At 36.9% G+C, this 27562-nt stretch overlaps 1 protein-coding gene across 1 annotated transcript; it reads right to left on the bottom strand.

Moving 5' to 3' along the window:
• Positions 1 to 6906: 6906 nt before the first annotated feature.
• cdh26.1 (cadherin 26, tandem duplicate 1) lies at positions 6907 to 26734 on the bottom strand. Its single transcript, XM_035380806.1, has 18 exons — positions 26380 to 26734; positions 22242 to 22304; positions 22045 to 22137; positions 21793 to 21948; positions 21251 to 21398; positions 19554 to 19726; positions 17704 to 17832; positions 16078 to 16263; positions 14507 to 14781; positions 14080 to 14222; positions 12669 to 12896; positions 11054 to 11275; positions 10748 to 10872; positions 10493 to 10567; positions 9596 to 9691; positions 9163 to 9222; positions 8646 to 8708; positions 6907 to 7491 (listed from the first exon to the last, which is right to left on the bottom strand). Exons 1-18 carry the CDS (start codon positions 26407 to 26409, stop codon positions 7273 to 7275), a joined length of 2484 nt encoding a protein of 827 aa, XP_035236697.1. The 5' UTR covers positions 26410 to 26734; the 3' UTR covers positions 6907 to 7272.
• Positions 26735 to 27562: the final 828 nt, after the last annotated feature.

Here is a 27562-nt window from a genome sequence, read left to right as displayed (position 1 = left end):
TGTAAGTTTGTAAATATTAATTTAGTGTAGTTATAATTAATGACATAGCCAACTGGTTGCCAATTTGCTATTGAAAATCCTGTTTATATAAATGTATGATGTCTGTTGTGATATTATTGTTATATTACCACTATTAAAGTATTTAGTTATGATTAATCAGTTTAGTAGCTCACTTCACAAGCACAAAATGGCCTCATTGTTATTGTAAAATGCTAAATGTGTGTGGTGTCTGAATCTTTTTTTTTTTTTTTTTTTGCCTGAATCTAAAATAGAAGTTGCTAGATGGCACACTGTGTTGTTGTCTATTCTATTGCTATAGATATTTGTTAGTACTGGAGGTTATCGGTAGCTAATTGGCCCCCTAATAAGAACAATAAGTATGCAAGAGAACAGGCACACTAGTTAGAGTTTAAATACTTAATTTGATGTTTTAGCATATCACAAATTAGTATTTCAGCTTAATCTCTGTACAGAAAACAACATAGGGCCAGAGAAAATGCTGAGTGAAGTTGAAGGGAACAGTAATCCATAATTTGTAGAAATTTGCTGTACATGCAAGACCAAGCAGGTGCTTCAGTGGTGTGCTTTCAATGCTGATTATTTTACTGTATTAGTGTACTATTAATGTCAATTTCAATTTATTACACAGTGTCAGATTTGAGTACCTGGTTACCATGTTGAAGGTCATTATGCTTTCAAAGAGAGAGAGGCCAATATGGGGGTTGCAAAATTAAAATTCCAAAGTTCTGAAAGAGAAGGACTGATGTTTTTCTTGTTTTTCTTGACTGATGATTTTCTTGTACTAGTAAAGCTCATTTTTCATTCAGGTGTCCAGATATGTAAAACTATAGAGACCTGCTCTACTTCTTGCATTTTTATTTTGATGGTCTCAGCAGTTTCTTGTGTTATTTCCAGACACAGTTACTTGATTTGGTGGACATTAAGATGAAGGACACTTTCAGCTAGATTGTTGATATACTGGAGGTCTGCAATCCATGAAGGTTCAGTTATTTTCTAATTTAAAAAAAAAATGTAACTTATTTAAGCAGGGAGTGCTACTGAGACCAGCGGCTTATTTTGCACAGGAACCCTGCAGACCATACAATTACAGAATATCCTTGAACAAAGATCTTATGCATAACTAGTGTTCAAACAGAAAATACACTTGGGAGAAGAATACATAGAAATAACTGTATACATTTAAAACATTGAAAAGGTGGTGCGCATGAACACACACATACACATAATACACTTAATACAGATGGATTATACCAAGCAATTGCACACACTTTCTTCACTGGTCAAGTTACTTACCAAGGCCTTACACTGCCTGAAGGTGACAAGGCTGACAAGGCATATATAATGCATCCACTTAGTCAAGAACTTGTAAAAATTGTGGCTTGCACAATCCTTTTGCAGTTCTCAAATGTGAGGCAAGACTTGTTTCTTTATGGAAATCCAATTTTGACCAATTTTTTTAAAATGCATGTGCTTTGTATTTTAACAGGGTGAGTTTCTTAGTCTTTCGATTGATTTCATTTGTGTAGCTGTATGAAACTGCTAGGGATAGTACACAGCCTTGGGGAACTCTACTGTTCAAAACAAGTTCATGAGATTGATAGCCTTTCACACTGACACAAGTCAGGTGTAATCAAGTAAGTGTTACTTTTTCTAAACTGAGACATGAAGAATTATCTAAATGAACACAAATATTGTAAAAATATGTATAATATTTTATTTTATAAAGGAGTGAATATGCTATTGACTTTAGTCGCTGGTGGCAAACAGCCAGGAGCCTGCGATCATTTGTCAAACGATTCGACAGAAATGTGATTGGTAAAATATGCATGGGGTGGCCATGACCACAGGCTAATCCCAGACCATGAAATGCCTCCAAAAATACAATATATTCTCTCATAAAAGTGGAATGTGGTCCCACAGCTTCTCCTAGAGTATGTTTTAATGTAAAGAACGTTTCGGGTCAGACTACTTCTGTATGTATCTCATTATTCAACAAGGTGCAGAACTACTGACGGCAGCAGTGATTTGTTTCATTTATTTATTTTATATAGATTTGCCACCTCACGTGGGACTAAGCATATCCAATTCCAATCCAAATTTGGAATTTTCAGCCACAGCCACGTGCATGTTTGAAGAACATAGACAAGGTTCTCCTGCAGTTAGTGTCACCAGCTGCCTCTTGTTGCACCACGGACTAAGGTCACATAGATCTAAAGCGGAGGAAGACCCTTAATATGTAGCTTTAGCATGCAGTGTAGGTCACAAGCCATGTAGCAGTGAATGCGGACCCCTGTATGACTGAACCCTCCCATATCTTGGGCAACTCAAATCTCATTGTATGTTGCCCTGTGGAGCTTTCTGCCTCAGTCAGCACTGGCACAGTTCAACTTCAATCTGAGTCCTTGGGGCTCATCCTTATCTGAATGAGCCGTCCAGCAGCCTCAATGTCAGTGATTTTTAACAATTTACATGTTGTAAAAAATTTTAATAGAGACACTAGTCAAAATGTACATGTGGGCAAGACATGCTACCAATTATGTATAGACTGGAAATACAGAATCAACAAACAAAACAGTTAGAAAATAGAGATATAGATACACATGCAACAGGACTCTGTATTGGCCGAGTGGGTTTACATTTTTATGAGAAGTACACAATATGAGTGAATAATTTATGACTGTGGCTGAATAAAATGAGTAAATATGTAAGTAAATCAAAGTAATAAAATAAAAGTAGCATGCAGTTTGCGCTGTGGAGGCATCAATTACCCAACTTATATATTTATGTGAAAGGAGTCCATTAATGATATTTATTAATACAGTTGTGTAGTGAGGCTGTGAGATACTCAAGGAAGGCGCACCTTTAAGTGAATAAACCTGAGACCTAAGTGTGTCAATTTATCTGCATAAAGATTTAAAGTTTAAGTTTTGAGACTTTTTAAAGAAATGAAATTTCACGCAAAGAAATTGCAGCTACTGCATTTGGAGAAACACATGTAACCAAATTATGTACATGGTGTTCAGGTTTCTGTTCATATCAGTATAATATCCTTCATCTCCAAACAGGTTTAAGTATGAAGAGTCAGTTCTGACTTACGTTAACTGACCACCCACATACAATCCGTGGCCTCGGTAAATTCACAAAACCTAGCTTAGTTTCCTAATTTTCCAAAACCTAATTGGTACAAACCTCTTATTTCTGGAGAGCAAAGTACTGGTTTGTGGTTTAATGAAACTGCATAATGCACTAAAACACCCAATGTACATTTCATTGAATCTGGCCCTTTGAACATAATGTATTCATAATGTCTCTGATCATGGATCCGTGTGGCAGCAGCATGTGACTGAATTCTCTATAACTGCTTCATTTCATCACTCGGCATGTGTGCCACCACTTAAGTTTTTCACAGTATTTTTCCAAACTGTAAAATACTGTACCATACTCAAATACATACGCTTACATATCCTATTACAGTAATTGCAAGTGCATAAGTACACAGAGGGCAAAAACTTAAAGTTACAAAAATTAATCGTCTTAATTTTATTATATTACTGAACCAGTATTACTTGAAAGTAGGGCTCCACCCCCCCGGGACACACCGGCCCCTTTGGCCTTCTTTTGGTTCCCATGTATCAGCTAGAGGTATTGCTTGGGGCATTGGGGGTGGCAGCCAGTTGATATTTGCTGTAGGGTGTCTAGCAACATGTCGCACATTACTGACAAGGACTGGATTAGTGTAATAAAATTGCCCTCCATGCCAAAAAATAAATAAATAAATAAAATCATCGAAAGTGACTCATGATAAAAGTGGAATAGCCAAACATGCCCTCAGTCATCACTCTGGCAATGTACAAAAGTGATCAATATCAAGTAACATCAAATATCTACAAAAAAAAAATATCTACAAAAAGTTGAAAATGCACCTTATTTTAAAAACAACAAAAAACTATTTTCAATGCAACCTTTCATTATATGCACAATTTTAAATATATTAAAAGTGTTTCGCACCTTACACCACAGCTTTCAGAATAAACTTACATGCTAAATGTTATTCATACTCACAGTGCCACCTAGTGAACATAAACTTGCAACATGTTTCTTGATGCTGAATTTTCATACTGTAGGTAGTTTTTCACCCAAGGAAACTGTTCATTTATTTAATAAAAAGGTTAGTATAAAATTCACATTTTGAATTTATATTCAGCTGTCCAACAGGCAAATTATAGCATTTAAAGGATTATTAGTCTGCACTGGGAAAGAAAATGGAAACAGCTGTATGCAAAAACTACTTAAGAGTGACTAACCAGTTATATGTATGACATATCAATGTAGACCATTTCATTCTGTTGATTTATTTTCGTCACAATGGACCATAAACTCATGAGACAGCTCAATAATGTATGTATGAACTAATCCATATAGGCCAGCAATCAAAGTTCACAAGGTGGCAGTTCATTTTAAAAACTTCAGAGATGAGCAATGCCCAGAATAACAAACATAAATTCACTAATCCCAACCCTAAACTTCCCTAACAAAAAAACAAAGTTGAAACAAAAAGACAAGGCTCTAACCTAACTCCTAACTGAAAAACATGGGAGAAAATGATTTACCAAAAGAACAAGGGCTTCTCACTGCTACAGACTGCTACCTTAGTCTTAAATATTTAGTGTACAATTGATTCCTAATTCTAAGTACAGAAGAGTTAAGAGAGTTTCAAAAGTTACATAACACGCTTTGCCACTATCTCTTATTTCAAACACACGATTACTAATCACGAAAGTTCTCAGCTAACACATACAACTCTAAACTCCAGCAGAACAGCCTTCTTTGGGAAATGGAAGAGAGCAGGGCCACCAGGTTGACGTCAGCTGGTGTTCAAATCCTCGGCGTAGCCAATCAGCCAACAGCAATCCCGTCACCTGATCCAATCAGAAAGCCTCACATGCAGCTCATCTCACACACACAGACACACCCACACACTGAATGCACACTCTGGGAAGGAGAGAGAGAGCTGTTAATACATGAACAAGACAAATTAATGACCAAGAGTCATTACTATATATATATATATATATATATATATATATATATATATATATATACACATACACACACACACATATGAACACGTTTGACAGTGACCCTTTCTTCTGATGAAAGTAAAATACCCTACTCTACAGAGAAATACTCTACAGCTTTGAACTTACTCGATTACTCCTAAAAAATATCACAAACTTTAAGATGCAAGCTATTTCTGTTCCCTTATCAAGTAAACAACCAAACAACAATAAACAAAGACTGTAAATTGACACTTTTCTTGTATTATTGAACATATTGATTATGAGTTAGGTAAGAGTTAATAAGGCTGGATGTGATGTCAGTTAGTGACTTTGCCATTAGTCACAATACTTAAAGGTCTTCAGACACATGCTCTACAATGACATATTTGTAATTCTGACCAACATTCCCAGCATTGACTGAACTCTTGAAAGTCCTGTTTATTGCTGACACTGTCCATCTGTCATTGAAAATTTTGGTAACCTGACATAAGAAAATGTGCTGGCATTCTATTAAAATAGCCTCACCCCACAAACTGGTAAGAACAACAGGGTATGACTTGTGAAGATAATGCCCTGCTTAAACAGAGAGAGAGCGAGAGAGAGAGAGAGAGAGAGAGAGATATACATCATGTTGCTGGTAGCAGATTTAGGAACTACTGGAGACTGTGTGTGTTCAAGCCAGTGTCATGTGAGGAATAAAATGCATTGATATTTCTCTGCAAAACCAACATATTACTGCCTGTATTGTCTATTGCTGAACACCATGAACCTGCACTTGGTGCAAAATATTAAGAAGACTTGGGAGTACATATTGTGAATAAATATAACCCATCTGTATCAATAGCCTTCGCCAACCCCACCCAAAGCACACCTGACAATATGAGCATGTTGCTCCTGTTATCTGTTGTCATAGTATTGATAATATATCTATATACACAAACCGTGCAAAACAATCAAAATCATTATATCATAGTGCTTGATAATAAGCTATTATCTACACTGCATTTTATGCAAGGCAGGAAAAAATGCTTACCATGGTAAAGCTGTGTCTACATTGATCCTGTGATTCAGATATGATTGAGAATAATGTGAACAGCATCTCTTCATTTTAAATGCCAACCTTGAGCTTTAATGTGCGCATTACCTATTATGATTGGCTAATATTATTCTTCATTTAGGAATTTTCACAATTAAGCCAGATATTTTAACAGATAGGCCAACTAATATGAAACACAACCTCAGATATATGACATATCTCTTCATGAGCTTGGCATGTTTCAGGTTTTTGTTCCAGGTGGGGTGCTCCTGTTTACCCTTAAGCAAGGTACACACCATGTGAAGCTCCAGCTGAATAGGCAGAGGATAATCTGATTATATGTAATGTATGTGTGTTGTTCTGTTTCTGGGCTAGTAGCTTACGTAAATGAAGCTACCAGAAAAAAACATAAAGCTATGAAGGGTTGGACAGCCAGTAAAACTGCACTATTATTTATCATGTTCTGGGTTATGGTTTACAACAGGATGCTTTTGAAATGTTGAGGATGTGAAACTGTGAATCCTCTTCACAACAGACATCTATTTACTACATTATGGCTCATTGTTTTCCTCATTGATATACTAAATATGTGGTTTGAACCTACAGATGTATGCATGCGCAAGATGTGGGTGTACTATTTTTAAAAAGTACAATTAATTCTTTAGTTCACCTTTCATTCACTTGGAGGTCTGTGCAACTAGAACATGAATCTGTGTAAATTTAGAAACATATCACTGACAGCTAAGTTTGGCATTGAAATACAGTTGAAGAATGACGCAAATTCAAAGATGAGGCTGCCAGTTACACAGAAATATCTTTATGATTCAGAAAAGTTATGCACCATATATTCCATTACAGTTATTCATTGAGCATATTTAAAAAAACATGAGCAAAAGGTTAACGTATAACTATTTTCTTTAGCAGTGCTCAAAAGGATGGTAGGCATCTTTAGTGCATGTCATTTATTGTCTTTTGGAGCTCTTGAGAACCAGTCTTGAATCAGACTTTTAGGTTTTAAGGACATTGGACAACCATTCACCACACATAGCATCATCTTCAGAAATCCCAGCAGATTATTTCCCTCTTTCAACGAGCTCTTACCGCATGACACAATGAAGGGGATAAATTAAGCCATGCTCTTTTTTTCACCTTTCTTTACAGCTTCAATTTTTTCTCCTCAATTGCCTGGCGGCAAATTCCATCCAGTGTGTTGAACTTAGGGCCCAGGTGTTGCAGGAAATCCAGTTCATCCCCACGGTTGCTTAGCGACAGCTGATCCAGGGACTGGCATCTACTGCCTGTCCCCTCATAGGCATACAACTGGGGGTGGTATCCAGGGAAATCCAGCTGATCCTCCTTCTGATCGCCAAGCCTCTGAAAGACCACAGATTACACTCTCCCTCACCAAGAAGCAAAAAGATTTTGTGTGCATATTTGTATTTAATTTGAGTTCAGTTTACTTTTGTCCCATTTCAACAATGACTTGATATACAAGTGTATAAAACACCACCAAGCTCTCCAAGAATACTGTAAGCAATGCTTGATCTTGTCTTAAAATAGCTCTAGCTTGTGGGGTGTGTTGTAGAGATTAAGAAGATTTAAGGTTTTTCTGAAGTTGCCATTATGCAGCCTGACCTTTGCTTTTAAAATGCAGTACTGTATTCCTCAGTTGGAAGTCTGTGTATACACTGGTGGCCTGTAGATGGAGTTAGAGCAGCACCTGCTTCTCAAATCAGCAGATTAATCCTACCGGTAAAACAAGGGGAAACTTCCAAGAAAGAATAATTTTAATTCATTAAAATAAATAAAAAACTGGAAGCATAGCTGGAACTTCTAGTCTATCCACTCTGTGATTGTTTGGGCAAGTAAAGATGCTTTAGGGCAAAATATTCCAGTAAGTCGTATTGCCCCTGCATGCATATAACAATAGTGACTCAGGGACATTTTCCAACAGTTTTTATCAGAGATTTAATTTTCAGCTTTTTCTGGATGCCAATAAAAAAGATAGCTCTTGTAAGCAACTGTGCTTTAGCATTCTTTTTACACTTAAGTGTGCTCATATAAATGTAATATGTATAAAATACAAAGGCCTGGAGTCAAATAATATTATTATAAATACATGTATGTGGTTGGTTTTCTGTCTTTTTATTTGATTTCAGTCATTTAAAGTCAAAATCAAGGCCACATGCTAACTGGCTAACTGAGTCTATGTTAAGCATAATGTTTCTCAACACTATTCTTTTCAAAGCATTCACAGCAATGCCAATGATTTGATGTGAATCTAAACGGCTTTTCAGTAAAAAATGAGTTTCTGTGTTACAGCAAAAACTACATTTAGGTTCAAATGCCATATGTTTTTTACCTATGTTTTTTCTACAAGTTCACAATAAGGACTGAACAAAACTCCACCTCTGGAGTAAAGGGACTAATTACAGGAAACAATTTTTCAGTAAGGCCAAGATACTTGGGTGGAACTGGTTTTGGTGGAGAGTTGCATTGTACAGCATCAGCATATGGGGTTTACCTACCCTTTCAATCAGTTCTGAGACTTTCGTGCTTGACATCAGTTTTTGTGATCGGGTTTGGCTGATCTGAAAATAACACAAGTGAGTACTCAAAAAGGAGCCATACACAAGGAAACAGTCACACAGACATGACACAAAGTACTAATAAACTCAGAAGGGATAAAGCTGAACGATGTGGATCATCTACAGTAGTTGTGGTTCTGGAAAACTGTTGATGAAACTAAGCCAGCGCTCATTGTTTTCAGTACTCTTTGTGTTAACAGTTGAACGCTAACTAATATGATATCAGTATTTTATGAGGACAGAATATTCTATATCCTGGGTTTTCAACAGGGTTTTGCAAAGGTACTGCAGGTGGTCCTTAAGCGCAATCTGAACCCACCACCCCAGAGGGGCTAAAAATATTGAGCACATATGGGTTAAAATAATTCATAAATTATATTTCTGACAGAAACTTCAGCTCTAAAAATAAATATAAAAAAATACTAAAAATAAACATTTCCACAAATGCAGCACTCACTTTGGTACTTCTGGTATTCCACTGTGCCTCCATACCCTCCATGCCAAGATCATATGCGCCCTAAAAATATTAAGCAAGCAGACACTTTCAAATATGTGTTTCAACTTTGCTGGCCCTGATTTCCCCTAGTTGTTAAACATTTATTCACTGCTGGGGTTGGCTACCTCAGTGAATGGTGGAGGTACATGACCATAAAACTCCAGAAGTACAATATTAATTAAATGTATACCACAACGTACCAGTAGTATACCAATGGAAGGAAAGATTAGTAGGTGGCATTTTAAGGTTGGGGAGAGTTTGGTGAGCCATAATGCTTGCCCCTTCCCACCAGAAAACAGTGTTAGCTCTCACAGTAAAAATGGTGTTTGGTTTATCTATCCAGGCTTCAACGCCTATCCTGTTCCTCTCTTCATCTCAGATGCAGGGCACTTACCATGTCCATGTCCATGTCCATCCGCATTCCCATGCCTTGGTTTCTCAGCGTCCCATTGGCCTCACTGTGCTGGAAACCAGGGGACATCTGGGTGAGCTGTGGAGCAAACAAGAAAGGTAACTGTATGACTGTCTGCTGTCTGAGCCGTCTCATTTACTTCTTCAGTTCAAGAACTGGATTCCAAGTGTTATGAACACTCGCTCCAGGGCATTGAGTTTGAGACTTTAATTACATGGGATTTATAAACACTGGTTACAACTATAAATCTTTAATACTTTGATTGTGCCCTGGCTCATTAAAATACTTATGGATAATACCTCATACTTAATATGGTATGGTTTCAGTAAAACTCTTTTGGTTAATGCCTTAAACTTTTCAGACTTGTGACATTCACCCGTTTCGATAGGATGACATTCTTGGAAGAAAAAGAGAGACAATGTGACAAAGAAACTGCAGTTGCAAAAGTCGGTGAAGATGACCATGCCTGCATATGTGACAGAAACAGTTCTGTTCATCTTGTTTGTCAAGCTGATGCAGATCATGCAACCCACTCAACAGATAAAACCTTGAGGCGCATTACAGTAAGTGCAGAATGTCAGGTGTGGTGGCTTGGCACCTCCCTGAGCACAGTGTATCTACATTAGTCATACTGAGTCGCATGAATTATGATTGTTGACAAAACTAAACAAGAGCCATGGAAAATTAATTTAACATGACATCAAGCCTACTCTTTAGGATATTAAAACTAAGCTGATAAGAGGTTGTACAAAAATAAAAAAATATAAACCTTTAACAATTATTTGACTTATAATAAAAGCTGTGTAATGCAATCTTACAGTGAGTCAGGTTAGGTGGTTTTGTAACTCCAGGTAACCAATGGGTGTCCTTTACACCTACCGGTATGCTGGCTTGCTTCACTGCATCTGCGGCCACATAGCTGCTTATGGGAGACACGACATGTGGGGGAACAGCCTATGGGGAAGAGAATCAACATTCATGCATTTGTGGTGTAACAGCTCCACCACTGAAAAGCATCCAGTCCTGCCCTTGTCTCTGCACATCCACCCCATCTAGCAATACGAAACTGCATGGTAATAGTTGCCATGGCATTTATTTACTTATTTTGGTTCGACAAAACCAGTTTAGTCTCACCTTATATGCGGAGCTGCCACCCTCTTCATTATATTTGATCAGTGTTTGGTTTCCGTCTTCCTGGAGGTACACGGGTTTGTGTTGCTCTCCTTTGCACTGACAAATCAGACACAGGCACAAAAGAACTGGCAAAAAAGAGAGAGGGTTGAAAACATATTTATCATAAACAAGCAAGACAAACTTAGTATCACCTCTATTTAACGCTGCCTCCTGGCACATTCTTTCAGCAATTTTAAAACATACAGGCTATGATAAAAGGCAAGGCCCAAACTACAAATGATGTAATTATATGATGGGCTGACTCACGCAGGAATGCCAGAATGCCTGCAAACAGAGTTGCGATGGCCGCTCCTGCCAGCGCTGATGATTTTTCCTTGAGGCCCTTGCACACTTTGCCTGACCCGCAGTCACAAACCACTACCTGCAGGTCTTCATCTGCTGATTTTCCCTGCTGGTCCTCAATCGTGAGTGGAACTGTATAGGTTCCAAAGGGCAGGGGCTTAATGCTCACCAGGGTGGCCTTCTCTCCTGCCATAGGATGAAAACAATGGGAGAAATCGAAGTGGTCAGGAATACAAAGTGGTCAGGATATATACCCAGCATAGTTGTATAATAAACCCAGGGTCGTGGGGATGTAAACGTGCCAAGATAAGTTACCTTAGAGAGTTCTTAAATTACATAATTATTTTAGCGGGGTGTTATGTTCCTCAGGTATTTTAATTTGCCATTCAGTAGATTTTATTTCCGTATCAGTTAAAGTTATGATAGGGCTACTTCAATAGTTGACATCGACTTTGACAACAGAGAAGCAGATATGCTGTCCCAATTATCTTCAAGCCTCTTTCTTCTCTTTTCTTCTCTTTTCAGGAATAAATTAGAGAGACAAATGGCAAAGCAAATATTCAACAAAAACACCAAATCAGTGCTTTTTAGGCATAGAGATGGGAATATTTCCTATAATCTCAGTAACTTCAATACGTGTACTGCAAGGTAAGAAGCTGAAGGTTGCTATCTTGGTGAAAAGGTTCTCCAGCTGCCTTGGAAATAAATCAAGTGGGAATTTTATTATCAAGCCAGAAAAACCCAATTAACCAGATTATTATTATTCAACAACACTTTTTTGCCTCCGTTTTGTGTCTGATACCAAAAACAGCACGTTCCATTAAAAAATATACAATTAATATGAACATGAATAGAATTACATGATAAATATACAAAATAAATAAAATAGTAAACATTGATAGGGTAAATTTTAGCATTCTTAGCATACGGTTTTCACTTGTGACATTATGCTGATGGGTATCTATGCTTTATGCTATAACTCTTAAAACATCAAGTGTAGAGGTTCATTAGAGAACAAATGCAAAGCAAATGAGCCCTTATTTTAAAGTAGGCTGTTAATGAGTGCCTGATTTGAGGCAGTAAATTCTAAGTGGCCTGTGCTGTGCTTATTTCATCCTTTTAGTTCTATGTAGTCTGGATCACAGAACTACATAGAACTAAATTCACAGATCAATTTTAAAAACTGATAATGAAAACTGACTCAAGATTATGAAGCATAAGACTCTGATAAACATAATTATACGTATTATACATAATTATAATCATATCCAATCACAGGCCCTACAATCAGCTGCTACATGATGGTTATAAAGTTTATATATGCTTATGATGATTAATATTATTTATTATGTAGTGCTTATAAAGGTGCCATTGATGTTACAAAAAACTCACTCACAAAGTCTTACCACAGTGTTAATAATGCAGTACTATCTAGCATATCAGATCCGGGCATATCGCCTGTTGGCCAGAAGTGTAACAGGGATGACTGCATGCTATGCTAGCATTAAGACTGATCACTGGGTTGCTATGTATTTGGAGCAGAAAAAGGGTGCTCCCTACCAGGAACCTGATTGCTCACCTATATAAGGGTCCAGCTTCCATTGTTTCTTCAGTGACGTATCACCCCGCAACAAGAACGTGAAGGGCCCCCCAAAAGGAGCCTCATCATTATCATGTGCTTGGATCTCTACACTTTGGTCCTTGTTCCCGCACATATAGGTCTCCTTGCTCACCAGGAAAGGTGCGTTGTCATTGCTGTCACTGAGGTGGATCAGCAAGGTACCAGTACCAGTCATGGGTGGTTTCCCTGTAAGTCAAAGCACCGTTCCATTTAGTAGTTTTGATATAGGGCCTGACCCTGACTTATATGTGCTTGACTAGTATTTCCACACATGCTTTTTTCCTACTTGCATCCTGGTTTGGGTGTCTTAAGTGGTGATGCAATAGATGCATTCTTGTGGTAGAGTTTCATTACAAAGTAGGTACATTATGTCCTGGCTTGAGATTTAAGTGCTTTTTATTTAAATTTATCTGTGTTGCCTTTACTTGTACAAAAAGGTAGAATAAACAGGGAAACCCTATCAGTCAGCAATTTATATATATATATATATATATATATGCTAAAATAATTTCATAATACGTTCATAGGTTACAGCATTAAGTGAAAAAATCACAGACAACATGACACAAATTGCAAACACCATGCTTAGACTGTCAAAATCACAAATGCACTTCAAGTCACAGACCATTTTTAGCCCTCAAAACGGACATAAGTTACACATAAGGGCTACAAGACTGATTTTGTTTCAGGCATCATTTTAGGGCTACTTTAAATTCTGTATAGCTGCTACACTTTCTAATATGGATTGGTATGCAGTAGTATTCCACATTTCTACTACACTAATTGAAAAAGCAGACCGTCCAAACATTGTCGACAGAAAATGGGAAAATATCAGTGTGTGCATGTACAGTTTTGCTCCATCTGTGCTGCATGTATAAATAAATGAACATCACCACATTTGGTAGCCCAATACATATTAACTATAAATATTGTATGCTTCTATCATTAAAACACAGGATCCAGTTGGCAAGTTCTGTTTTTTTTTGTGTTTTTAAAAAAAAAATAGGAACGACCATTTTGTAAGCCCCAAGAGTGCAGTGTCTAGTTACTGTTAGCACAGACACTTATGGGTTTCTGTGGCTTTTGCCTCATCCCCCTGTTAGCCAGCATTATTTTGCTTAGAACAGAATTGACCAAACATGTACTATTTGTATAGATATATAGCAACTGAAACTCATTTCAGAGTTATTTTTTGAGGGCCAAGATACCAAGTGGACAGGTAATAGCCAGTGGCTATGGCCCATGAATGAGTATGCTCTTTTTTACAGTGTTTTTGTTGTTTTTATTTGGTCTATGAGACCTTTTGCCATCACCATTAGCATGTATTACCAAAAGCTGAGCTGAGCATCAAATCATTTAAGATGCTTACCATCATCAACAGCATGAACAACGACAGTGTAAATGCTGTTGTTGACATGTGACGAGTCACGATCCAGCTTCTGTACAGATTTGACAACCCCGGTTTTTGGGTCAATGTTCATCCACTTTGCTGAATCCTGGGCTATTTTATACCTTATCACACCAGAAAGAGATGAACAGATTCAGAAACACCTCAGCTTTACAGGCAATAAAATACGACAAATCATTAATGAATCATTAATCATTAAACATAAATTTCAATAATAATCATTGAACAGAAATTTTATGATAACTGATGAAACATAAGCATGGTATTTAGACATTATAATGTGTCTATACCTGAGATTTCTGTCTTTTAATTCTTTTACAATAGCATGTAGTAATTCATAAGAGCAACAACCAGTCATAAAACCTATAAAATAAGAGTGTAAACACACCTGATTTTACTGGGATCTGAATCCACGTCGGTGACCGTGGGTATGTACAGCACCTTGCCAGGCTCCTCCTCCTCTTTTTCATATATTTTAGTCACTGCCTTGGTGAACACAGGTGCATCGTTGACATCGATCACAGTGACGGTTACGTCTGCGGTTTGCAGCAGTGGTCCTCCTGTGGCCACATCAGCACCCTTGGACCCACACACAAACAGGGGCTCTTCATTCTCCACCCCGATTAGCAGGTGGGTCTTTGTCGTCACCTCGAAATCTTTTGCCTGAAAAAAAAGATTGTCTTTCCATAAATGTCTTTTTTAAAGGTAAAGGACAACATTAATGTGGGTCTGTTATTGATCATTTTTGTATTGTTCTGTAGGTCCCTTGGCCCTGATAAACATAAGAAACAGGTATACTTCTCATGGCATTAGGCCCTTGATAATTGAACTTTGTATTGACATTTTAACAGCATTGTAGTATTGTCAGATACCACCTATTTTCCTCTGTGTATATATTCCTCTACTGACCTGCGGTAAAACCACTTCAAGTTTTTACGCTCATTAGTCCCGGAATAATCTCCAGGACAAACTGAAAGTTTCAGTGTTTGGTTTCCGTGGGTCAGTAATAATAAGGATCAGTGATGTAGAATGTGCTGATGAATGTGCCTGCTTTGTCACTGTGGGCTTGGTTTTTAATGTATTTTTGAATGTATTTAGCCCTCCCTTCACGTAGTTAATATTCATTATCCTTTGTGCTCAGGACTCACTAGTAAAAAAGATCCATGGTCGCTAGTGTCTTGATGCAAACCACAATGTCAGCTACCTGCTTGTATACTGTAGGCTACATGCAATGACTTGTTCTTGAAACTTACAAACTATTTTGCAGCTTTAAATGGGCCGACCATGTGTAAAATCTGTATTTGGCTATGGGATTATTTGTGGGCTCCGTATCAGTTAAAGTTATGATAGGGCTACTTCAATAGTTGACATCGACTTTGACAACAGAGAAGCAGATATGCTGTCCCAATTATCTTCAAGCCTCTTTCTTCTCTCTTTTCTTATACTCATCTCTTCCCTCCTTCCCTCAACATACTTCCAGATAAGACACAGGTAGTGGAAGGATGGAGGAAAGGAGGTGAGAAGTGAAATGAATTGGGAGACACCCCTATATTTTATTTCAGGTCACCACTGATAGCCAGTGAAGGGAGATGAAGAGAGGCTTGTCGTGTGTGTATTTTCGCTGGTGTAGATGAGATGGGCAGTAGCTTTCAGAATAAGCTGGAGGGGCCTGCAGGAGGCCAGCAAAGAGAGGGCTGCAGTAGCCCAGGCATGACAGCACAAAGGCCTGAATAATAAGCTGCATAGCATATGTAGTCAGGAGAATTTTGTGGGTTTTGCTGACAAAATTGGCAGCTCAGTTACTGTTGCAATATACTCAGTGAAAGACAGTCTGTTATTCAGGACTACACCAAGATTGTTGGCAGTGGACACCAGGATATAGGATACCGTAATGTTATGTACCATTCTTCAGAAATCTACAGTGACCACAACAAACTCCCCAATGGCACAGAGGCTAACCTTAATTATTGTTAGGATTCCTTCATTGGTCTTTGGGTCTGTCTCGATCATGTAGTGTCCAGCTTCATTGCCCTTGAGAATTGTATATTTGGCCCTCCATCCAGGTGTATTTGGTGTATCTTTATCCGTCACTGCCAATCTCAAAAGAACTTTGTTTTCGGACATCTCCATCACTTCCACCTCATGCTGTGGGTAAAAACAGTTCTGTTTAGTATGTCTTTGTTAAGAAATCATAGTATCAGGCAAGTTTTATTACTTACACAACTTATTTTCATTTTCTCAACACACACAGTCAGCAGACAAAAGGAGTTGCTTGATAACCATCATCAGCACTGTTTTATACAGTTTGGGCAGAGCTGGTTGCTGGCATAAACGCTCTGTGCAGTCGTTTAGGGCTGCAACCATCTGTGGGCCACACAATTCTGGTTTTAAACTTTTTTTCTTAAAGACATTTTAATTGTGCAGTATTGAGGGCACAAATAGCTTCTTCAATGCTATTGCTCTGGCGCTGGTTCCCTGATCTGCGACAACCTCCACTCCCACCCCCGGTATGTGATTGGTTAAAATCGGACTTGCCTTCAGTTATGGTATTCAGTAAATGAGAACTAGGCTTTTGGAAGTTTATTTAGCATTTTTTAATTTTCTATTTAACAAATCCAGAAATGGGCATAAACCTGGCAAATGAAATTCAATATAGCCAAATGTTTTGCATGTGGGAAATAAAAACATTAGGCAGGATTACTGGGAGGAATACAATTAGAATGTGCTCAATTTGAAAAAGACTTAGTAATGGTTGTAATGGATGATCAAAGCCTTTCAGGTATGCTGGGATATACAGCCAAAAGTATTGAGTATAAATCCAAGGAAGTTATACTTTATACAATACATTTGTTAGACCACACTTGGAGTATTGTGTGCAGTTCTGGGGACTGTACTACAAGGAAGATATAGAGGCTCTGGAAAAGGTTAAAAGAAGGGCAACCAAATTGATTCCTGGTATAAAAGCTTAAAGCTATGAGGAAAGACTAAAGATGCTTAATCTCTTCAAGCTTAGGAGACTCAGGGGTGATTTGATTGAGGCTTTCAAATTCATAAAGGGGATCAACAAACTACAAGAGATTCTTCAGGTTAAGTTCTGTTAGTAGAATGAGGGGACATAAATGAAAATTAGCAAAAGGTAAATTCTGTACAGACATCAGGAAGAATTTTTCATGCAGAGAGTAGTCAATGTGCGCAATAGCCTGCCAGGTGACATAGTAGAGGCAAGCATTGTTGCGCTGAATGGCCTGTTCTCATCATTATGTTATGTTATTTATTGTAGATCCAGCAGACAAAACTTGTTCACAATGAATGGACTTTTACTGGGGTGGCCAGGATGAGGATAGAAGATGTTCATCATAGGTGTAAGAATGAACTGATATGCTCATGTTTATTTCTTTTTTATTAAAATGATCAAATACATAATATAAATTAAGCAATGTTGAAATGGAAATTATGTGCATCAGTACGGAAAGATTCACATTCTGTAGCGCGATCAGAACCAAAATATAAGAAGTATCATTATATAAAAAGCACAATAATAAATAGTCACCAACAAGTACCATAGTAAAAGTGACACAATCTCACCTTTGCTTTTTTAAAAACTGGCGGGTGAGTGTTGGAATCTTGAATACTGATTAAGACAGTTCCAGTTGAAGACAATACTGGTGTTCCGTGGTCTTGTGCTTTAACAAGGACTTTGTATTCCTTCACTTTCTATGGAAACAGGACAAAATATCACATCCACACAATTCCTTAAGACTTTGAAGGCATGCCTATGGATCTCTCATTGTACTTCTGTCTATTTATTGATTGATTTATTTATTAAAGATTAATCACAGTTATTATTCACTACTTAACTTCATGCACCTGCCGATCTCTGACACACTGGTTATTAATCAATCAAGTTTTTATATAATATTTTTAAACAAGCCTCTGTCTGGTTTTGTAAAACAGCACAGTACCACTATAGCAGCTATGATGGTTGTATATTACATCATACATACTCTCGATGCTAAATACCACAGTGTTTCATGCTTTATTGATCTTTTAACAGAGTTGACCATGCATAATATGTAGCTGCATATTATGAGAGAGTGATGCATATGAGATTATTACACAGATCTGTCTGGTTCAAAAATGACTGTTAAATTGTGTATAACATGTTGGTGCAATGTTTGATATTCTAACTTTTACCAAAGGTATACCACAAGGCTCAACCCTTGGTGTTCACAATTTATGGGAATCACAATTAAATATTATGGGGAAAAAAATTGGATCTAGGATTTTATCTTGAGAAATAAAGGTTTTTCCATTCACTTGTTATGCACTGTTTAAAATGGCGCTCTTAGATTCTTCAAAAACTCAAACTGTATAACTCATCAAAGTACATTATATACGCAAGAAGACTGGCCCTATGTTTTGCCTGTGGACAGATTTAATGTTTTATTTTGAAGGCAATCCAAAGTCAACCCTTCCTACTTATGTGGTTCTTTTACAAAATGAGAAATTATGTAGTTCACTCTACCAGGATTCTATACTATTCTCAACATCCCAGATGTTTGCCCTGGACTGGGAGGTATTCATTCCAAAAAAAAATTCATTTATATTTAAAAACTTTATGAACTGTGTGGGAACTTACGTAGGCTACAGTTTCTGGTTTTACAAGTCTGCAATATGTTTGGCCCTAAACATATAAGCTTAACTTCTTCTTTGCCATATTTCTTCAACTTTAGGGCCTATTTTACTCACACTACAGGCCAATGATATTGGGCTAACTGTGGTTTAAAAAAAACTTAAGGTAGACAAGATTTCAGTAATTTTAACCACCCCTCCACTTCCCTCCCACCCCCACCTCCCACGTCCAATAATTTGTTTAATTGTAATTAAAGCCAAAGGAGGCTATTTTGAGGAAAGTCATGTGTAAGATTATTTTTAATTAAACCTCATCTTTTTATGTCATTGTAGGTAGAAATTGAGGGGGGAAAGTATGTACTTTGGCTTGTTATTCAATAAATGTGCATAAATTAAATAAATTCTTCTGAACCTATTTTTTTTATCATCAGTGGCCTAATACTATTGGCCTGTACTGTTGACATATATTCCTCTATCATAATAGTTATGTTCTAATATAACTTCCCAAATGTTGTATAAAAGATTCCCTGGTACTTAAAATGCATGTCACTTAAGTGCATTGTATCCTCTATGTACTTGGTGATGTAAATTTGGTTTTGGCAGTAGATGCCCCTGACCATTAGCTGTCAGTATGCAATATTGACACTAATTTAGTGTAGTTCAGTCCACCAAATTGTAGAAATATTCTGATCCTGTTCTTTATTAAGTTGCATGGGGTTTATGATAGTGACTGCAATGCAGGAGCATTAGGCATCTTAGATTATGCAATGAATGCACATTCAGTAACAGCAAAGTGAACTTACATCATAATCAAAGCAGCCCACTAAATTCAGTTGGTTATTTCGTGAGAATTTTATTTCGGTCAGCCCAAACTTTGGGTATGCTGGTTCCTGACTAACTATACTCATTGTTATTTTAGAATTATCCGTATGTTCCTCATCCCGATCAGTGGCTGACAGGCTGATGGGCAGCAAACCTATTTTGAAGAGACAAAAAATGAGGCAGATCTGGTTAATTTGTTGGTCACTTGTTGGATTATTTACCATCTTAAGAGACAATGTCAGACATAGCTATGCATGCAATGAAGAATAAAAGTCCCATGCTCACATTGTGCATATTGTGCTATATTGCAAACAATTATATGAAATGAAAGACTGAAAGTTGACACCTGACCATTAAATCCAACAGCTTGGTAGATAATGAATTCAAAGACAACAGGAATGATAATGAGCCAAACCTACATTGTATTAATAAGTTCAAGGAAAAAATATATAAAAAACTGAGCACATGCATTCAACAACCTTAAATGAGCAAGAAAGTGGCTGTAACAAATCCCAGCATAAACAGGGCCCCCCGTTGACCAAGTTTGAGAACAACTGCAATAAGACAGATTTGGATGATAGTAAAGCTGTGATTTTGTATGGACTTCATGGCTCAAACAAAACTATTACTTGAAATTTCAAAATAGAAAATTTTAAAATAGAAGCAAAGTACATAATTTGTTTTTCAATTACGGTCTTGCTAGTAGCCTAGATACAATGAGAAGCTTGTTATTGACTGCTAAATAAATTCTGACACTTCCTGACAGAGGTGCAAATCCAGGTTTAGAAAGTGAAAGCCCTTCCCAGTATCCAATCAACTGAATTTGCTACTTAGCACATTCTTCAGCCGGGAGGTAGAGCTAATTAGTGAAATCAGCTGGCTGAGTTAATAGAAGGAAGAAACACACATCACAACCTTTACTTTCTGACCCCTGGACTTTCCACCCCTGTATTAGCATAGCCGACATGATTCCTTGTCTCAAACTACCACAGTTCATTGAAAAGCCATTATCTTCGATAAGGGAAATAACTTAAAAGCAGCCAGGCTACAAACCTAAAGTATACAAAATTACCTTTATAGTCAGCCTGCAAAGTGACAAAAACACAACATGACAGCAATACCCATTATCATTGTCTGATGTGTAAAATGTAATGGCCACTGTTTGGATGATGGTCAACATTTCCATATTTTCAACTTTCATATATTTTCCAAATGACTGCTCCATACTTACAGACAGATTTACAAATCATTTGAAGAAGGTAAAATGAATGAGGAAACATCATCACATGCAATAAATCTCCAATCTAATCTCCTAAAATCATGCACATGCATTTAGTGTACATGAAATGTGATAAAAGCAAAAGCCACTGACTTTTGTGGATTAGTTTTAATTAGGGATTTTTGGGACCATCATAATTGTGAGGAGAATATGCAGATAAATGCGTATATGAATTCCCTCCAATTTATTGCAGCTGGCTGCAATTATGGAAAAGCGTTTTTTTTTCCCCCCAGTTGGGCACAAGAGCATTGACATAGCCGTTGAAGTCCCTCCTAGATGGAGAAATTCAAATGGAAAGAGTTTTTTCTTATTTTTTTACATTCATTTTTAGGAAATGCCTTCCCTTAATGTCAGATATGTCTAGTTTCAAAACTAAAGTAGAAAAACCTAATTTCTCACCTTCTTCCTGGTTTTCATTGATAACTACTTTTTTCAGAGGTTCATCAAACAGTGGAGCATTGTCATTTATATCTATTACTTCCACATCAAAGGAAAGTTGACGGTCAACCACCTTCCCAGTTCTCTTGTCAAGGACATTAAACTTGATCTGTTGATTTAAAGGAAAAACATAACATTTTAAATTACAAAATATGTATCATGGTTAAATCATTTTGCAGCAACACTTTAATCTTTTGTTTTTTATGACTGCAATATCTATTTGCATAGCACAGCATTACACAAGCTTTAATTGTTTAAATATTGCACATATTTATACAGGTTGAAAAATGCTGAAAATGGTCAAGCTATGGTCAAATTTTCTGAAATTTCACTATTAGAAATACAATTATCAAAGAGCAACCCTCAGCATGCCATGTTTTACATAACACATTTCTTTTTAACAAAGAAAATCTCAAAGCCTCTGCTGAATACACACTCCAACATACAGTACATGGTTGGTTTAAAAACAAAGCAGATACCATAACTGGTACCAAGATGCTCACATGGAAAATAGGATACTCCTCACGATCGACGGGCTTGTGAGCAAAGACTTCTCCAGTTTCTGAATTAATGGTGAAAACCCCCAGCGGGTCTTCATCAACTCCATGACCACTGATTGAGTACACAAGATCGTAATCATGTTCTTGATCATTGAACAGCTGTGGAAAAGAGGGGGGGCGTGGCTATTACATCAATTGAATCCTGATTGAAAGGAATTAAACACAGGATTTTAGATATCAGAACATTGTGCTTACTTTTGTGGCAAGTTTGGGGTAAGGCGGTTTCTCTTCTTCTATGATTTCAATGGTTGACAAAACCCACCTTCTTTTTGTGCGCCTCAACAACTCCTTTAAGAAGAGTAGAAGCAATCTTGAGAATTTGGCACTGATTTATTAAAACATTGACTGGATTTGTTTACCAAATATATATTTGTAAATGACAGTTTACAAACCCTCTTTTCCCTGTGAGGACTCCATGTGTCATTCCTGTACTCCAAAGCCACAGTGACAGACAACTGATGACAAAGAAAGTGCACGATTATAGAAATCTTGTGGACCATATTTATGTGACTGCTATTTCCTGTCATTATGCATCAGCCAGTTTTTATGCTTGTTTTTCCCCCTAAGTGCTTGATTTTTTACTTTAGTATTACTGCCTTTAAATGAAATATCACAAAAGGACACAATGACATCCTTAGCAATGATATGGAGGAATTCTGCAGTTTTTTGTTGATGTAATTGATGTTTATGAATACCCAATTTGTGAGTAAATAAATTTGAATACATTTATTTACATTAATTTTAAATACATTTTAAATATTTTTTAAATAAATATGAATATAAATATACCATATTTCAGAGCAAATGTATTTTTGCATTGAGGTCACCCACTTTATGTTAATAGTAGTTAATTGATTTGTGGCTTTAACATGTGTGTTCATGCATTTGTCTTATAATGGTTTTAGCCTGTATGTCACCAGCATCTTATGTGTAAGGAGGCTAGTTTCTGTTAGAAACCTGATCATGTGGTTGCTGAAAGGATGAGTTAGGCTACTGGATAAGCAGGCTTTGGGTGAGAATAGGGTGAGAAAAATATCTGTAATAGTCAGGATATGTTAAATCTACAGCCTTATTAGAAAGGCATTGCTGCAGAGACACAGGAGTAAGGAAAAACTACATCCATGTGTTCCTTTTATAGAATTCAAAAGACAGGGTATTCTGAGAAGTTCAAGTAGAGCTTGGCAGCTGGGTTTCTGTAGGTTTTCATAACTATAATGGCACTCGTGTGGTTAAAAGGCATAAAAGAAAAAGTTGTATAGAGCATAGAATAATAAGGTGTGTAGGATTGAAAAGCCAAGTAATCTATCTGGCGCCAGAAACCAGTCCCCCCGCCCCCTCCCCCCCAAGTCTACCATTTCAACAGACCTCTTTGTTCAGTTACCGGTGAGTCTGACAGTCACATTGCTGACTTGTCTTACTAAAGCCCAAAGAAACATGCATTCTTGTCAACTCCTACCTCTCTTTCTTGCTCTTTCTCTCTCCACAATTCAGTTACCACCCAGTGTAATCTGCTCACTGCCACACCTGTCTTATCCTTTTACACTCCCACCTACTCAAAACACATGAATCCTCATTCTTTTGAAATTATCTAATGGTGGTCTTCCTTGGGTATGTCTAATAAACAATGTCACCAAAACAAGAACTGGTATGTTAATTGTAGTGAACATTTCTAACTGATATTCTATTGTGTAACTCTGCGTATATGGCTATTTTTATATCTGATTTTTCTCATATACCAGGTACCGCCTCATCTACCTCTAGTATACCAAACTAAAGATTTGATTTTGTTGTCCCATTGACATTTTATGTTGTTTTCAGTAGAAACTCTGGCAAAAGATTCAATACGGGTTTGCACACATATCTTATGCATTTCTTTTATTCATTAACTTATTTTATTTCTGTATTTTTTTCCTTTTTCCATCACATTGTGATAATTTTGGATAAGCTGAGTTGGGTAGATTGCAGTGCACTAAGCTGTTTTAAACCCCTAGACCAAAGAACTGCATTATAAGTCAGCAATAAAAGCAGGACCTGTTTCATTTTCATTATTTTACTTTAGTAAATGGGCACTAGCTAAGCTTACTGCTTCAGAAAATATGAAGACAAATATGTGAATGATTAATAGTCTTGTTATAATTTTTTGATAAGTCAGTAAATTTAAACTATATACAGTTATAGGTTGATAATTATGGTATTTTATAATCCAAAAACTGTCTGCAACAACTCAAACAACTGCTAATACTATAGTGATGGTATTGATATTGCTAAAATCCCCCTCTTATCCCTAAGCAATCTATCTGCTCTTTGTATACAGGCTAGCAAAAGTCATTATTCATTATGTGTTATTTCCATTGAGCTGAAAGTGTTTGCAAGAGCATTTGAAAACAAGCATTTCTATGCATGTAAATAAGATTTCAAACAAAAAAAGTATTTTTCTAATAAAAAAGCAACTTCTTACCTTACAAAAAGTGAAAAAATCACCTCAATTAGATATTTCAGTGCATAGTAAATAACCTCAAAGCAAGTTACTACCTGAAAAATTGACCCTCTCTAAGACCTTCCCATTGTGACTTTTGACCCTGCTTGGAAACCCTGTATGCACTACAGTAACCTAACAGTGTCATCTTTTTGAAGCTCATTCTCATAGCTTTCAAACATAGTTTACAACTTTCTTACAGCTGAAATGATGTCTTAGCTATCCTGCTGCAAACCCAGTTACTTTTACTTTTACTTGCGTTTTTGCTAGGGCTGCACTGATTGATGGATCGGAACTGGCCGGTTTTTGCTCCATAACATGCGATTGGTGACTGTCAGGTTCATGCCTTTGCCGCATTGGAATGCTGCTGCTATTTCTTTTCAAAAATGTCAGTTGCCTGGAAACAATACAAAGCATGTGAAGGCAGCAGACATTAAAGGTCTGTTTTTTTCAACCTGGGTCTAATTTTCATAACATTTTTCATCAATCCTATCGGTTCTTATAGTATTTTACGTGACTGCTTCCTTGTCAAGTTTTGGCTTTTTAGACTTGTTTTTCAGTGCCAGTAGCTTCACTACGACCTTGATGGGGCATATCAAGATAGGCAACAGGTTCAATGTACCTTCAAGCAAGTTAAGTTTATCTAAACCTGTTATTGGGAAGTGAAATTTGATGTGAATGTTGAAATATATTAGTTGAAATTAAAAATAATTCTGTCTAAACTTGCAGAATTGACCGTAAACTATTCTGTGTGCACACAAATTTAATTTAGCTCTTTGCCTGTGTATTCCAATTCAAATAAATACAGTAGGCCATCAAAGTGAAGAGGCTCGACAATGTCCTCGTAATAGTCTGATGAATAATTAGCTAGTGCAAATTATTAGTGTTCAGGATTTGGATTTTCTAAATGACCTTATAAAGTAATCCACATTAAAGGTAAAACACGTTGACTCTACTTGCACCTTTTTAGGAGCTTACTAGAGAAATCCACTGTACTTGCTGTACACTGTACTTTACTCTACTTGCTGTTTTTTACCCTTTTATCTTTGGTAAGTGACCTTGGGCTCTGGAAAGACACAATATAAATAAATTTCATTATTATTATTATTATTATTATTATTATTAACTAGAACTGTGGAAGTCATTCCCAGACAGGACTTCTAGCTGACTTGAGCAGTCTCAAAGGCTTCAAGAGGCTCTTTTTAAAGGTGTTTCATGACTCAGCTATATATATAGCTACACATATTTATCTTTTATTTTTCACTGAAAGTGTTTTACTTCAGTTAAAGCAATACTTTAACAATAGTCTGCTATTCACATTTTTCTTTTTTTTTTTTTGTTCAGTCCCTTTCACTTGAAATTTAAAAAAATATATATTCCGGAATATAAATTTCTCATTAAATAGGTGTGGTCTTCCGTGGAAACTACATATACCTCTTTATTTGATCACTATAGGCCTGCTGTAGCAGCAGGCCCCCACTTCTAAGAAAGAACTTCTATGAAATTCTGCCTCAGCAGTACTCCTGCTGCTTTATTGCACTTGCAGAAAATGTAGATAAATGGCAGCCACATTAAGCTTATTTTTAAATTACAATGACCACTTTTTTTTTTTTTTTTTTTTTTACTCAACCACGTATCATGAGGGGTGGTGCTTTGATATCCAGATGATAAAAACCAGAAACCAATTTTTTTCTCCAAAGAATGACTATTCAATAAGGGGAAAGGTGGGAATTTTCAAAAGGATAAACCATAGCCTTTATGATCATCTAGATAACATAAGCATTACATTACATTACAGTTAACATACACAAACATTTGTATTACATTAACTTATTTCTAAAATTTCATTTCAGAGTATTCAACTACTGGGAGATATACGAATAAGCATTTTCTTTGCCGAAATGCATACATGTTGGATCCACAAATATATAAATTAACTGAAAACAGTGAATGTTAAATATTAAGACAAGACATTCTAACTTTATAATTATTAATGAGAGAACATTTTCCATCAGAACATCAGTTATTCCACCGTATATAGGACTGGAACTTACAGTTAGAAGTAAAAAGATGTAGCGCTTCATGTTAAGCTCTGCGTCTTCAGTGAGTCAAAGGCAGATATGACGGTGCCAGTGTGGAGGGAAAATATCGATAGCATGAAAAACTCCCAAAGCTGTTGTATACTCCGTTTCCACACGTGAATTACAAGTACGTCTTCCTCCCCAGTGCTATAAAATTGGGGGTGCTGACAGCTCGACTTGTACGGCAACAAATCGCCTGGAAGCTATCCAGGAAGTTCTCATTTTCAGACGAACAGCCCATCCTTTTCGCTAGGCACTTACTATAGACTATGTTTAATCACAGTGAGTGACAGCATGGGAAAGATATCGTGTGCTTCATTTTCCCCCAATGTTTTCTATTTATTTCATTTCGAAATGGAGGAAACACGATTTTGTTCCTTCATTTCGTTTTGAGAGCAATTTAAAATTGTGCAACGCCTTTTACTGGACGTGACTTTTAAACAGGCAGCGAGCCCCTGGGTAACAGCCACAGAAGTCCAAGCGCTGCCACTAATAAGCGGGAAGGTCGTGGAAACGGATCAACTACCGATCAATAAAATATGAGTTTACTAAATAGATTTTTTTTTAAATACGTAGTTTGCCTGTTGTTCGTGTGTTATCGCCATATGTCTTCCGTAAAATATTTCACTAGAAGTCACTAGATCACTGGAACAAAACGCAACTACCACTTTTATAAAAGCAGTTGACAATGTAACAACAATGGCCCTCATTCACCAACCGTTCTTAAGAAGAATTTTCTTCTTAAAACACACTTACGCAGTTTTCACGAAAATTCTGACATTCACCAATGTTTTCTTATTTGGGATTTGTTCTTAGGTAAGAACAGAATCTACCCACACTCTAGAGCACACTTAGGCACATTTGAGTGCTGTAAGTTTGTGCAAAATAATTGGTTATTGCGTTTTCTTCAATTCTACAGTTGTATGATATTATAGTGCAGGGACGGGTTTACTCCGACGCATTTACTGCCGGTTGATTTAGTTAGCAGTATTAATGTGACGAGAAGCGCTTTGTCGTTTGAATGTATAACACGCATTCCTTGCGCCCACTCCCACCAGCATTTTTTTTTTTGCCTCATATTCGACATCAAACCATTTTTTTTACTTCATCAGTTGTGCGCCCTTCTCGGGATACATCATTCAGTGGACGAGTAGCT

This window comes from Anguilla anguilla, chromosome 11 (genome assembly GCF_013347855.1).
Source record: "Anguilla anguilla isolate fAngAng1 chromosome 11, fAngAng1.pri, whole genome shotgun sequence".
Lineage (NCBI taxonomy): Eukaryota > Metazoa > Chordata > Actinopteri > Anguilliformes > Anguillidae > Anguilla > Anguilla anguilla.
This window is presented reverse-complemented; position numbering and strand designations above follow the sequence as displayed.